At 39.2% G+C, this 16,013-nt stretch overlaps 1 protein-coding gene across 2 annotated transcripts in view; it reads left to right on the top strand.

Annotated features, from left to right (window-relative positions):
* Positions 1-13,693, top strand: part of Smyd3 (SET and MYND domain containing 3) — a 699,549-nt gene extending 685,856 nt beyond the window's left edge. The window contains exon 8 of one of the 2 annotated variants that reach the window (XM_034636160.2): positions 11,774-13,693. In XM_034636160.2, coding sequence (XP_034492051.1) covers positions 11,774-11,875 — 102 coding nt within the window. In that variant the 3' untranslated portion in view covers positions 11,876-13,693. The remainder of the gene's footprint in view (positions 1-11,773) is intronic. The other variant, XM_027928608.3, reaches the window with a different exon arrangement.
* The last annotated feature ends 2,320 nt before the right edge of the window (positions 13,694-16,013 follow it).

The raw sequence follows: 16,013 nt of genomic DNA, 5'->3' as shown, positions 1-16,013 counted from the left end.
CACAATTCTTGATTTCAAAATTTGCTACAAAGCTACAGTAATCAAAACAATGCCCTGATACATCAATCTATAGAATACAACAGAAAGCCCAGAAATAAGCATATACATTAAAAAAAAAATATTTTCAACAAGGTTATCAAAACCATTTCATGGGAAGTAAATTTTCTTCAATAAATGGTTTTGGGTAAATTAGACATCTACCCAACAAAAAATCAAAATGGCTGGAAACCATGAACACATATTCATGCTAACACTGAATGTTAAAGGTTTCAACTCCCCAATCAAAAGACATAGATTAGGAGAATGGATCAAAACAAGATCCAACTACATGCGCTTTACAAGAGACTCATAGGCAAAGACACCCAGAGGCTGAAGGTAAAAGGAAGGAAAAAAATATTTCATGCAAACAGACTCTAAAAGCAAGCAGGATAGCTATTCTCATATCTGATAAAGAAGATTTCAAGCAAAACTGATCTAAAGAGACAAACAAGGGAACAATTCAACAAGAAGATATAATGATAGTGAATATTTGTGCCCCAAATGTCAATGTATACAATTACATTTAAAAAATACTTTATGACAATAAGTCTCAGATCAACCCCAACACAGTAATACAGGGTGATTTCAACACACCCTTATCACCAATAGACATGTCATCAAAACAAAATCAATAACAATATTTCCAATCTAAACAAATATTTCCAATTTAAATAAATCAAATGGACCTAACATATATTTGCAGAATATTTCACCCCAAAACAGCTGAATTTACCTTCTTCTCAGCAGCTAATGAAATATTTTCCAAAATTCTAAATTCCAAAATTCCAAATTCTAGGTCACATAGTAAATCTTAGCAAAAAAAAAAAACACCAATATAATCCCATGCATCCAATCGGGTCATAATGGATTGAAACTAGAAATCAACAGCAAGAAAAATAATAGAAACCATAGAAGCACATGGAGATTGAAGAATGGATCAAAGAAGAAATGAGAGTAGGAATCAAGAAATTCTTAGAAATGAATGGGAACAGAGATACAATTTATCAAAATCTCTGGGACAATATGAAAGAAGTTCTAAATGGAAAATTTATAGTGCTGAGTGCCTACATTTAAAAAAAAAAAAAAAAAAAAAAAGTCTTGCCAGGTACAGTGGCACATGCCTGTAATCCCAGTGGCTTGGGAGGCTAAGGCAGAAGGATCACAAGTTCAGTGCCAGCCTCAGCAAAAACAAGGGGCTAAACAACTCAGTGAGACCCTGTTTCTAAATAAAATACAAAATAAGGCTGGGAATGTGGCTCAGTGATTGAGTACCCCTGAGTTCAATCCCTGGTCCCTCCCACTCCCCAAAAAATAATAGTCTCAAATAAATATGCTATGCTCCACCTCAAGGCCTTAGAAAAAGAATAACCACCTAATTTCAAAATCAGTAGAGGACAGGAAATAATTAAGATCAGAATCAAAATTAATGAAATTGAGAATTAAAACAATTCACAGGGGGCTGGGGATGTGGCTCAAGCGGTAGCACGCTCGCCTGGCATGTGTGGGGCGCTGGGTTCGATCCTCAGCACCACATAAAAATAAAATAAAGATGTTGTGTCCACCGAAAACTAAAAAAATAAAATTAAAAAAAGCAATACACAGGATCAATGCAACTAAGTTATTTCTTCAAAAAGGTAAGTAAGATTGCTAAGCCCTTAGCCAAATTGACCAAAAGAGGGAGAGAGAAAAAAACAAATCAATCAAATTTGAGATGAAAATGGTGATATTACCACATACTCTTCTGAAATCCAGAAGATCATCAGAACCTTTTTTGAAAATTTACAATCCAATAAACTAGAAAATCTAGAAGACATTGACAGATTTCTAAATGTATGTGACCTGCCCAGATTAACCAGGAAGATTTAGAAAACCTAAACAGATCAATTTCAAGTAGTGAAATATAAAAAGCAATTAAAAACCTTCCAGAAAAAGAGAAACCAAGGACCAGATGGATTATCAGCAGAATCCTAACAACCTTTAAAGAAGAACAAACACCAATCTTTCTCAAATTATTCCATGAAATTGGAAGGGAGTGAACACTCCCAAATACATTATATGAAGTCAGAAAAACTCTGATACCCAAACCAGACAGGCTCATCAAGGAAAGACTGCCAGAGGCCAATAGTCCTGGTTAACATAGATGCACAAATTCTTAATTAAAAGCAAACTGCATTCAAAAGCACATCAAGAATATAACACACCATGAGCCAGTGGGTTTCATTCCAGGGCTGCAAGTTTGGTGTTCAACATATACAAATCAATATAATTCACCACTTAACAAAATTAAGGACAAGAATCACATGATTATCTCAACAGATGCAGAAGAGTCAGATGATAAAATCCAACACCTACTCATTTTAAAAATACTGGAGAAGCTAGAAATGGAAGTAACTTTCCTCAACATCATAAAGAGTATTTATGACAAACCCAAAGCCAACATCATACTGAATGGAGAAAAACTAAAAGCATTTCCTCTAAAATCAGGAACAAGACAAGGCTGTCCACTCTCTCTACTCCTATTCAATAGAGATCTAAAAATGTTAGAACAATCAGGCAAGAGAAGGAAATCAAAGGAATACGAATAGGAAATGAAAAAGCCTTATCCCTGGTTGCCAACAACATGATCTTACATCTAGAAGATCTAAAATACTCCACCAGGAGACTTCTAGAGCATATAAATGAGGTCAGCAGATACAAGATCAACACTCATAAATCAATAGCTTTCCTAAATTCCAGCAGTGATTCAGCTGAGGAAAAAATGAGGGAAAGCATCACATTCACAATATCCTAAATAAATAAAATAAAATAAAATAAAATACTTGGGAATTAATCTAATCAAGAATGTAAAAGAGCTCTACAATGAAAATTATAGAGCATTAAAGAAAGAAATGGAAGATGAGCTTAGAAGATGGAAATACCTCCCATGTACTCTAATAGGCAGAATTAATATTGTCAAAATAACTATATTACCAAAACCAATATACAGATTCAGTGCAATTTTTATCAAAATACCAATGACATTCTTTACAGAGTTAGAAAAAACAATTCTTAAATTCATTTGGAAGAATAAGAAACCCAGAATAGCGAAAGCAATACTAAGCAAGAAAAATGATGCAGTAGGCCTCACAATATCTGATCTGAAATTATACTACAGAGCTATAGTAACAAAACCAGCATGGTATTGACATCAAAATAGACATGAAGACCAATGGAACAGAGTAGAAGACAGACAAATCCACATACTTATAGCCATCTGTTACTTGACAAATGTGCCAAAAATATATTTTGGAGAAAAGACACACTTTTTAACAAATAATGCTGGGAAAACTGGATAGCTGTATATAGAAAAATGAAACTAGATCCCTGTCTCTCAACCGGCACAAAAGTCAAATCAAAACGGAACAAATAATTAGGAATTAAATAGGAAGGCTTACAACTGTTAGAAGAAAACATAGGTCAACACTCCATCATATAGGTTCAGGCACCAACTTACTCAACAATATTCCTAAAATCAAGAAATAACACCAAGAATCAATATGTAGGATGTCATCAAATTAAAAAGTTTTGCAGCAAAATAAGTTAGAGTAGAAGGAGGAGCCTGCAAGATAGAAGAAAAATCTTTGCCAACTACTCCCTCAATAGGGGAGTAACATCCAGAATATATAAACAACTCAAAAAGCTTAACACCAAAAAACAAATAACTCCATCAATAAATGGGCAAAAGACCTAGACGAATACTTCTCAAAAGAAGAAACACAAAAGGTCAACAAATATGTGAAAAAAGTGTTCAGCATCTCTAGCCATCTGGAAAATGCAAATCAAAAGTACAGTAAGATTTTATCTTACTCCCAGCAGAATGACAATGATGAAGAATACAAATAATAATAAGTGTTGGTGAAGGTATGAAGAAAAAGATACACTCATACATTGTTGATGGGACAGCAGACTAAAACAACTACTCTGGGAAGCAATATGGAGATTCCTCAGAAGACTAGGAATGAAACCTCCATATGACCAAGCTATCCCACTCCTCAGTATTTTCCTAAAAGAATTAAAATAAGCATTCTATAGCAATACAGCCACCTCAATGTTTATATCAGTGCAACTCACAATAGCTAAATTATGTAACCAATGCAGATGCCCATTAATAGATTAATGGATTAAGAAATGGTCTTTAGGGGCTAGGGTTGTGGCTCAGAGGAAGAGCGCCCACCTAGCATGCATGAGTCACTGGGTTCAATCCTCAACACCACATAAAAATAAAATAAAGGTATTGTGTCCACCTACAACTAAAAAATAAATATTTTTTAAAAAAGAAAGAAATGGTGGTATACATACACACAGCCATAAAGAAGAATTAAATTATGGCATTTGCTGGTAAATAGATAGAAATGGAGACTATCATGCTTAATGAAATAAGCCAGACTCAGAAACTCAAAGGTCAAATATTATCTCTCATATGTGAAAGCTAAAGTAAAATAAAAGAAAGGAGGAGGGAAGGGTAGGATATCATAAAGATATAGAGAAGATCAATAATGTAGAATAAGGAGATCAAGAGGCAGAATAGAAGGATGAGAAAGGGAGGCAATATGGAATTAATTATTTAAAAATCACATTATGTGCATATATAAATATACCACAGGGAATTTCAACTTTCTTGCATAAGTAAAAAGAACAAATGAAATGTAAATAAACAGATGATCAAAAGAAAGTTTAGCAGAGTAGAGGAAAGAGAAGCAGGGAGGGAAGAAGGGGGAATCATGAACTGATTCCATGTGTGTATGATTTTGTCAGGGCGAATTCAACTATTATGTGTAACTATAAATCTCTAATAAAATTTTTAATGTTTGAGTAACCTACAGAAGTACACAAATAGGAAAATAGAAACAAAAAGAGCAGAAAGCAATGAAGAAAAAATAAAATGGCAGACTTAAACCCTAATGTATTAATAATTACCCTGTAAATTATATAAGTAGCTCTGTTAAAAATGTAAATTGTATAAATATCCAATTTAAAAGGTGGAGCTTAATAGAACAGATTTGGGGGGGGGCTTTATTTTATTTATTTATCGTTATGTGGTGCTGAGGATCAAACCCAGGACCCCGTACATGCTAGGTAAGTGCTCTACTGCTGAGCCACAACCCCAGCCCCAGAACGGATTTTTTTAATGTGATCCAATTATATGCTGTCTATAAGAAGCTCTCTTTATAAGGATTTGGGAATTTGAAAGTAAAAGAATGGAAAAGGTGCATCAGGAAAACATAATCAAAATAAAGCTAGAATGGCAATATAAGTATCAGGAAAAGTAGATTTTAGGACAGAGAAAATTTTACTAGAGACATGGAACATTATATAATGAAAAAAGTCAATCTACCAAGAAGTCATAATAATACTAAATGTATATGCACCAAACCACGAAGGTGTAAAATATTGCAAACAAAACTTATAGACCTGAAAGGAGAAAATAGAGAAAGCCAGAAATATAGCTGGGTACATCAAAACCCCTCTATTCATAGTTGATAGAACAACTAGACAGGAAATCAGCAAGACTATCGGAAAATTCAATGATGCCATCAACCAATAGGATTAAACTGACATTTTTACAATATTCCACCCAACAGCAGAATGCACGTTCTTTTCTAGAATCTGCAGAATATAGATTAGGATAGACTATATTCTGGGCCTTTAACCAAATCTCAATAAATGTAAAATAATACAAGATGTACAAAATAAGTTCTCAGACCATGATGGGATTAATTTAGAAATCATCACCAGTATTTGGAAGTGAAACCAATTCTCTATCTCCTAGCTCTGTGTCTTGTGTGGTGCACTGGAGAATACACTGGTACTCCAATTGCCCTTTAAATTTATCTTGTTCGGTCTTCTCATTCAGTTGAGGAAACAGACTCAGAAAGGAGGTAGGACTTCTTTAGGGCTTCTTAGATACTTAATAAATATTCATTGAATTGATTCATTAATTAAACAAAGTGACACAACAGTAACTCCTTTTGTGGAATAGTTGTAGCCACCGGAAGGCACAGACTTGAGCTCGCCATATTTGTCACCCCTCTTGACGTTTCCCTAGGTGGCCATGGTCCCTCTGGGCACTCCAGTACTTTGCATCTTCATTTAACACAGGCTGTTTCCCTGTGACAACTAGGAGTCACATGCTGTTTCTCTTGACAGTAGGAGTGGAGTGGGGTCAGCAGGGTGCTGCTTGGCTCAGATGGGTGAGCAAAGGTTTTAGGATTTTCTGCTGCCATTGTAAAGAGCTTTTTGTGGCTCCGGGGCATACATTTCTTTATTTGAATGCCCCTGTCACCTCCCCCACCCCAGATGCTTCTTTCATCCTGAGATGGACAGGATAAAAAAACTTGCTTCCATGTTTCCTATTGTGATCTGATTCCAGAGGTTCTTATCATGCATACATTTCTTTTCCTTCTGATTTTATATCCATATTTAAATCATGCTTGGGGAAGTCATTTATTAGATTCCTCAGGCTGATGGTAGAAAGTATATGAGATCCTTGATAAGCTTAATATATTTGTATTAAAAATTAATATGAAAGCTATATTGTTTCCAACTTTAAATCATAATTCAATTTAATTCATTTTACTTAATATATGGCCACAATTCTAAAATTACTTCAAAAAAAAAAAAGATGAGATTGAAATCAGTTCTGGGGGCCCTTTCTTTATTCCTTAGTGAACCATGTGCCTGTCATATGGCAGACAATCTATGCTGCCATTTCTCCTGTGACATTTAGAATCTATACATGGGTGCAGCACCTCCCCTCTTTGGAGGCTTCAGATGAGTCTTCTGTGAAAGATTATGTGCAGGCTCTTAAAGGCTACCATTAAAAAATAAAATTTAATGGAAAGAGATAAGTTTATCCCAACACATGCACATTGTGATTTTATATTTCCTTAATCTATTTTATATGCTGCTGCAGGAAATTAAACCAAAATTGGCCTCTCTGACATGTGCATGTGTGGCATTTGGGAGGCACTGAGAGAAGGGAGACTAGAGCTACTGGGAGCAATTGTGCTGGTTTGTCAGAGATTCATTGAAATGTAATGTTTGGGGGCAGGGGGAGAGGAAGCACTCCTTATCTTCTGGATGGGCTGAAGAGCTATGCCCAGGGCCACATGGGGCTTTCTTATTGTCTCACATGAGCTGTTTTCCCCAACTCAATGGTAGGTGCTGTTCAGGATAAGGACCAGATGTCCTCCTCTGTCACAGGTCTGAGCTGCAGCTTCCTGTCTGCCCAGCGTGTCTCATCATTCATACATGCACACAGGAGAGCCACTGACCTAGCTGCACGTTACTGAATTTCCTTTCTTCTTCTGCCCATCACTCAGAGAAAAACACAATATTTATTAATCATACCTACATTTAGTTTTGTTTTCTAGGCAAATGATAACAAATGTTTTTTCAGCCTCTTCAGCTCTCTGCCCTTCCTACACCCATTTCCTCTCTGTTTCTAGACACCTGGTAGACAATATCCTCAAACTTAATCTCACCACTTGCATCTCACGCTTATACAAATGTGGGCAGGGACTGCCCCTGCCCTACCTCCACTTCCAGTGTTACAGCCACCATCAAATAAGAGAACACAGAGCATGACCAGCAGCATTTTGACTAAGAACACCCCTGTGGCTCTTCACAGAAACCACATGTAGGAGTCCCAGGGTTTCTTCCCTGATCACTGTAAACTGTTCACAATGGAGGCTGCATAGTGTGGTCATGGAATGGACGCTGGCCGGTCCTGAGACCTCTCAGGCCAGGCAACCTCAGTCTGTCTTGATTCTCAGACTCCGCTCAACCTCAGGTGCAGTTCCTTTGGTAACTTGAGGGGGCTGGAGGGGATGATCTCCATGACCCCGCCTAAACGAAGCAGCCTGAGGGGTGAAGGGTGAGGGCAGCTTCCCCATCTGACTGGGGGGCTCTATAATTCCAGAGTGACCCTAGGGCTCCAGGCTTCTTGCTAACACTGGGCCACTTACCCTGCTGTCAGACAGGCAGGTCTGCCCCTTCAGTGAGTGGAAATGTTAACGCTGTTGACCAGTGAGGAGTCCTTGCTTCCCCAATGTTGAAGAATAACACCAGAGAAGCCCTCTGAGGCAAGGTCAGAGTGGAAAATTAGAAGTTTATTAAAGGACAGCAGAAAAGACTTCTCCCGGAGGAAGAAGGGGACCCAAGAGATGGAATCTGGAAGTGCGGTTGTCTCTCCATTTTATAGTTTTCGGTGATGGAATGTAGGTGGGAAGGTCAGAAGGGTTGGGACAGGGGTGGGCCAAAGAAGTAATCTGGGCACTTCCCAGTCAGCATCTTCAAGTATGCTGTTCATTAACATTTCTTTGGGATGGGCTATCTTCAAATCTGCTGGGGGCTGTTTCCTGGACTTCATTAACATTTCAAGAGTTGCTCAACTTTTCCAAGAATTCATTCTCAACATGGCCTCCATTTTAGATTTCACTCGATATTAAACCCAATTTACCTAACTATACTGACTACCTAATTTTAAATCTGGCTTCAGAAAGACTCCAGATCCATGGCAATGAACTCTGACCCTGGAGAGCAGACCTGATTTTCAAAGCAGAAGAGTGTGGGGGTTGGGGAGTGAAACTTACTCCTGGAACTGCAGGAACCGTGCCAAGGAAGGAGGATTGGCACCAGAAATATGTTCAAAAACCTGCAGACCAACCTTACACTGTCAGGTGACAAGAAGATAGCTTTGTTGTTCAGCTGTAAGTCAAATCATAAAGAAGAGCAGAGAACCTGGAGAAATGTAACCCAGAGGCAAAGCCCCAGCTGGCTGGGGTGTCTCCAGAGAACACAGGCCAGGCACTTGCCAGCAGAGGGCGCCAGTGCTGGCGGCAGGGAGGTGTGCCCTTCCTCAGGCCTGGCTTTTCAGGGTGACAGGGGTGTCCCTTTCTGCAAAACGCCTTTCAGGCGGTGCTTCCGGTCCATTTATCCTCCTTTGCAGATCACAAGCACATCTGGCTCTGTCGAATAGAAGGGAAGAGAACTTACAAGGAAGCTTTCAAGTAAAATTCGCCTGAAGGATCTCTGACGCAGAAACCTCTCTACACTCACGCTGACACACAGGCCTCTGCCTCAGACCTTAGGATGTCCTGAACAGTGGAGTACCCAAGGCAGTGTGGGGAAAAGAGAATAAAACATGAGGCATGTGCTCCCAGAATGGCAGCAGACATTTGTTTTTAATCTGCCCAGAGCAGTCTCAGCCTGCAAGGTGGGGGCACCTCCCAACTCCTCCCTCCCACTCCAGACTACCACCACCTCCAGACTGATTTGCCTTTACTGGGCACCTGCAGGGCAGACCCACTGGAGGTAACAAGGAAGTCCAGCCCTGGCCTCCTGTGGGTCTGACCCCAGTGTTCAGCTGGGTTCCAGGAGACAGCTCTCTTCCAGGCTGGCAGACCCCACCATTTTTCCCTCTTCCCCTTTGGTTTTTTCTTCCTTCCTTCCTTCCTTTCTTTTCTTTTGTTTTCTCAGTAGCTAAATATAGTCTCCCCCTTCTTACCACTAGACATTTGTTTTCCTTTCTCCCAGGCTAAAGGGAACATTTTTAAGGAAGCAAAAAAGAAGGCAGGGGCTGGGCGCCGGGGTGCTCGCCTATAATCTCAGCAGCTTGGGAGGCTGAGGCAGGAGGATCGCGAGTTCAAAGCCAGCCTCAGCAAAGACAAGGTGCTAAGCAACTCAGTGAGACCCTGTCTCTAAATAAAATACAAAATAGGGCTAGGGATGTGGTTCCGTGGTCAAGTGCCCCTGGGTTCAATCCCCAGTACCTGCCCTCCCCATCAAAAAAAGCCAGGAACACAGGCTGAAAGCCCCAGTCCACCTGAATGCTTTGCTTCTTCCAGCTTCAGTTTTTCTCCTTTGTCTCAATGAAGGGGTCTCAACTATATGACCAGCAAGGTGTTTTCCAGCCTCCAGGTCTCAAATGACTTCCAAGATGTTCATACCCAAGAATTACACTGCTAGGAATTTATCTTAAGCAAATATTTAGCAAAGCAAAACAAACAAAAGTCAGGCTAAAAGATACGTATCATATTATAATAAAAAATTAAAAGTGATCTAAATTTCTGAGAGTAGTTCAATAAATAATGGTTTATAAACCTGATGGAATTAATTGTATACAACCATTAAAATTATAATTATGCTGACTATAAATTAACATTGAGTAATGAAGAGTAGTTATTATTTGTTGACAGTTACTCTTTTAATTGTTCTCAGCTGATAGGGCAAGCTAGAGTCTCCTGGAGCTGAGGCCCAGCTCCCAGAGAGCAATTTCAGGAGATCACATGGGTGGTCTGGGTGCTGGTCTGTACAGCCAAGGGGGAGAGTCTTAGGACGATGTGCCAGGGTACTTTGCTGGATGTTTAACAGTCACCAGAGCCACATCTGTACAGGTCTCCAGAACACATTCCCACAGGATACAGTGACTCTTGGAATCCCTCACTCCCCCACCCCCAGCCCACCCCGCCTATGATTTGGGCAATCTAAGACGATACTGCTTAAACTCTCATTTACTGGGGCTGCGGTTGTAGCTCAGTGGTAGAGCGCTTGCCTCAAATATGTGAGGCACTGGGTTTGATCCTCAGCATCACGTAAAAATAAATAAATAAAAATATAGATATTGTGTGCATCTACCATTAAAAATATTTTTTTAAAAATCTCTTATTTATCTCAAAAAAAGAATATTGAAGGTATTCTGGTTATTTATTGCTCCATAATAAACTGAGTAGAGTAAAACAATAAAATTATTTTTACAGATTCTGTGGGTTAGAAATCTGAACAAAGCACAACAGAATGGCATTCTTCTTGTCTATAATGTCTGGTGCTTCATCTAGAAGGATTCACTGATGGAGTTTCATCAGCCTGACTTCTGGTTGGGCACTGAAATTACCAATAAGTTTCTTTATGACACTTCTCATGCCTTGGTTAGGGTGGCTTGAAGGATGGGCTCAGCTGGGACTGTCACCAAGAGCCACCTACACATGGTTTCTCCATATGACTTGGGCTTCCTCACAGCATGGAGGCTCCTGGTTCCAGGAACAGATACGCTAGTGAACAAGGCAGAGGCTTTATGGCCTTTTAAGCCAGTAGCTTTCCTTCTACTGTATTCTCTTACTGAAGTATTCAGTCACAAGCTCTCCACAACTGCGGAAATATTTTGGAGGTAGAATTGACAAGATTTAGTAATGGACTAACCATGGAAAGTGAAGGATGGGCTCATTGAAATGCCAATGCTGTAGTGTCATATGATATGAAAAGAACAGAAGAATATATGTAGATAATAATCACAGTCCACATAGATAAGAATTGAATGCAGAATACAAAAGAGTAAAAATATTGTGAGGAGGTATTTTTTCTTTCATGTGACTTATTTGTTTGAGTAGTCAATGGTTAAACCTCTAAAAGTAGCCACCTAAACCTGTGCACTGTAACAGCCCCTGAAGATGATTGTTAGTCACTGGGCCCTGGCATGGCTTGAGAAGTAAGTCTACTTTCCAAACTCTACATTCAGACACCAGCCTTGTCACTTATGTGCTGACTCAGGGAACCACAGTGCTGCAGTCCTGTTAGAGACTGCTCACTGTGTAGACCTGCAGGGTCACTGGACCCTTAGCATCTTTGGGAAGGGAAGGGGAGTGGCAGGGGCTCACCTCTTTGGAGGTCTGATCTGTCTTCTCTCCTTCCTCTTTAGGCTTTTGATATCATGCGAGTGACACATGGCAGAGAACACAGCCTGATTGAAGATTTGATTCTACTCTTAGAAGAATGTGATGCCAACATAAGAGCATCCTAAGGAAGCCCAGCTGGAGAGAGATGGCTTGTAACCTTATCAGATGCCTTATTGAGGTCACACCAATTTGTACTTTGTTTGCTGTGTGAATCTTCCTTGTTAAAAATGCTGTTTTGTGTTTATGTAGGTAAATAAAGGCAGACACATGGTTTGTCAACCATAGAATCCCTAGTTGTAGAGAAGCATGGTTATAATAAATACAAAAAAAGTTAGTTAAAATGCTATCTGGTAACTTTTTTTCTTTGTTTACTCATTGGTGATTTTAATGTTTAAGATCTCAATGTTCAAGATAGAAAATCTGATTAAAGGCATGACAGAATAATTTCCAACTTTCTCTTTGAATGTATGTGAACATGATTGAATAAATATCACCATTTTCATACTTGCTTCCAAGCACAAACTTAATTTCCATTTTGGCAAGAGGCAGGATTTTACTCTTGCTTTATGTTAGGTTATTTATTGGTTTTGCAGTGCTGGGGACTGCATCCAGAGCCTTGCATGTGCTAGGCAAACATTATACCCTGAGCCCTTATTTTATGTTATTTTTTTATTAACATGTATTATCTATATTAATGGGGTGCAGTATGATATTTCAATACGTGCATACAGTATGCAGTGATCAAATATAACTCCTCACCCCTACCTAGTTTCTAGCCTCTAGAAATCACTATTCTACATTCTAGTTGAACTTTTTTTAATTAACTTCCACATATGAAAGAAAATGTGATATTTGTCTTTTAACTTATTCCACTTAACATAATGCCCTCCACTTCTATTCATTTTCCTGCAAATGATAAGATTTCATTCTTCTTGATGACTGGCTAATACTCCACTGTATATGTATACTCCATTTTCTTTATTTTTTTTCTGTTGATGGACCCCTAGGCTGATTCCATATCTTAGCTATTGTGAATAGCACCACAATGAACATGAGCATGCAGGTATGTTTTGTTCGCTGATTTCATTTTCCTTTTGATATATACCCAGAAGTAGGATAACTGGGTCATATCATAGATATATTATTAGTTTTATAAGGAATCTCCACACTGTTTTCCACAGTGGTTTTACTGACTCACATTCCCACCTACAGTGTATAAAGATTCCTTTTTCTTAACATCTTTGCCAGCCCCTTTTGTTTTTGTTTTTATAATAGCCATTTTAACAAGGGTGAGATGGAATCTTATTGTAGTTTTGATTTGCATTTCCCTGATGACTAATGATTTTGAACATTTTTCCCCACCTTTCTTGGCCATAAAAGATGGTCCTATTCATATTATTTACCCATTTTTAAATTGTATTATTCATTTTTAATAGTTTTTTTTAAGTTTCTTCTCTATTCTGGATATTAATCCTTTGTCAGATGGACAGTGGCAAATATTTTCTCCCATTCTGTAGGTTTTCTAATCTATCTGATTGTATCTTTTACTGTACAATTTTTATGTTGATGTAATTCCATTTATCTATTTGTGTTTTTTTCCTGTAAACTTTTGGGGTTCTATTCAAAAACTCACTCCCTATACCAGTGTCTGTAAAAATCATTGCCAATCCCAATGTCCTTTCAGGTCCTACATTAAGTTGGAGTTGATTTCCATGAAGGATGAGACAGAAGGATCTAGTTTCAATTTCCATCTAGATCTCCAGTTTCCCCAGCACCATTTGATGAAAAGGCTGTTCTTTTTCAATGTGGGTTTTTGGCGCCTTCATTGAGAATCAGTTGGTTAGAGATGTTTGGGTTCATGTCTGGAATCTCTGCCGTGTTCCACTCATCTGTGTATCTGTTTTCATGCTAGCTCCATGATGCTTGGTCACTGTGCCTCTGTAATATGTCTTGAAATCAGGTTCTGTGGTGCCTCTGGCTTTGCTCTTTGTGTTCTAGACTGCTTTGTCTAGAAGCAGGATTCAGAGACTGTTGTCTTTACTCTTTGTGATAAGTGATGTTTGTGTACACTGTTTCCAACTACAACTTGAACACAAGAATGTTTATCTTCAATCCTAGAAAGAAGTCATTTTAGATGTTACTAAGAAGGATAGGAAGTCTTACTGCCAAAAATACAAAAAAAAGTTTATCTGAATGTCTCACGGTGCTTTGTGTGAATCTTTCTCATGAGCTTTTTATAATTCTTTGGGTGTGTCATCTTTTTTTTTTTCTCCTTAAAATTTTCTTTTCTGTTAATTCCCCAAATCCATGGTTTGATGTAAGGACAAAGCTCCACTATCCTGTAGGAAGGAAGGTTCTAGAATCCCCACTCAAACGAGACTTGTTCTCTTTTTCCCTCTTTTCTATTTCCCAACGCTTTGGCCTGCTTTTTCAACAACAACAAAGCTTTTCTTTTGCTTGTTAAAACAGTTTTTTTACGGCTTACTGATCCTGGGAGCAATCGTCCCTCATGCCTAGATGAGACTGGTAGTGCTGGAGCCCTTGGATGCCTATAGCTGAAAGAATTCCGAGAGGGATGCTGTCAGCCATGCCTTATTCCACAAGTGAGGAAGCAAGATGCAGCAGTGATGGCAGGATCCAGAGCAGCCATCCACACTCCTGGGTCCTATTTGGGTGCCCTCCCTAACTCACAGGAGGGAGTGGCAAGTCCTCTGGCCCTGTGGCTGCCATGCAGCAGCAAGAAAACACACTCAGAATGATGTCTGCTGGGGCTTGAAGGAACAGACCTTACTTTGTAGCAGATAAAGCTGAGAAATGGACACTGAAGTCTTCCCGTCCTACACTGGGCAGCTACAGAGACAGTGAAATGTGCAAGATATTCTGTGTGCTAATAAGCTCCAAGGCCTCTTCATAAGCTTGCTTTTGCTTCAGAAGCACATCTCCAGGGCATACAGTGTATTTAATAACCAAAACAGCACAACAGAAGCCTGTTTTATAAGCGAGGAAACTGAGGCTCACAGTCAGGTGTTCTGAAGTCCCTCCTGATTAACCTAGTGACCTTGAGAAAGGGGCTTACTCTCCGTCTTGGGGAGACCAGTTCCACCCAATTCAACAAATATGTACTGAATGGCTCTTGTGTTTTTAGGAAAAGGGAACGCGTGGACCAAAGCAGACATGCCCCCATCCTGAAAACACACTGTCTGGTATAGAATTCTTACCCATTATCATTTACTGCACAACAAACTACCCCAGAACTTAGTGGCTCAAAGCAGTGTTTATTTATCTCATAATTCTAGTTGAGCTTGACAGTTCAGGTTTGGTCCAGATGCCACTGGTCATGGATAAGTTCACATTGTCTGCAGCTGCCCGTGAGTGAGCTGGGAGCTCTGGGGTGACTAGGCAGGTAGCTCATCAGGGGAACCCAGCCTTGTTCACATGGCAGGAGAGTTCCAGGAACAATAAATAGGCAAACCCTAATGTATAAATGCATTTCTAACCTGTTTCTGTCACATTTGCCAAAATCCCGTGAGCCCAAACCAATCTGAATGCCAGCCCCAAATCAAAGGATGGAAAAACACTCCTGTTCTCAATAGGAGAAGCTACAAAGTCCCACTGCAAGGACATGGATACATGCAGGGAAAGAAATTGTGCAATTTACCACGGTGATCCTTAAACTCTTTAGGTGTTACAGCACATTTAGTGAATTTGATGAAATCTATAGGTCATCTTTCTAGAAAAACATAGGAACAATTTGCTTTTAGGATCAGGGATTCTCATAATCCCTATATGTCTCATCAGTGGACTCCCTGGGGTCCTTTATCGAATGAAAAATAGACTTGCCACATTTCCAAAAACACTGGTGGGAATTGTGCTGGAGACTCATTTTTTAATTCATTAGGGGAATAGCAGGCCCTAAGAGAAGGTAAAGGTGCAGTAGCTTCCATGCCAAATGGGCAGAGTTTACCGATAGAATGCTGTGTTTGCCAGTTCTCTGAATGAAATTTATCAGTCACTGATGATCCTGGATTAAGAGATTTGCCTTCATGCCTCCTAGAGAAAGTATGATAGACTTTTAAATCCCTCTCAGCTGGTTTGCAGTTTTCTAAGAGGAAAGGGCTCTGTTTGCCTCAACTTTTATTACAAAGCCAACATTAAGTAAAGGTAAACATTTACCCAACAACTTTACAGCAAAATAATTTGGGAGAAGGGAGAAGGGACAGGGAACATAATTTAAAATCCATGTCACCAGTGGCTGACGATTTA

The sequence above is a fragment of the Marmota flaviventris genome, chromosome 12, assembly GCF_047511675.1.
Source record: "Marmota flaviventris isolate mMarFla1 chromosome 12, mMarFla1.hap1, whole genome shotgun sequence".
In the NCBI taxonomy this organism is placed as follows: Eukaryota; Metazoa; Chordata; class Mammalia; order Rodentia; family Sciuridae; genus Marmota; species Marmota flaviventris.
This window is presented reverse-complemented; position numbering and strand designations above follow the sequence as displayed.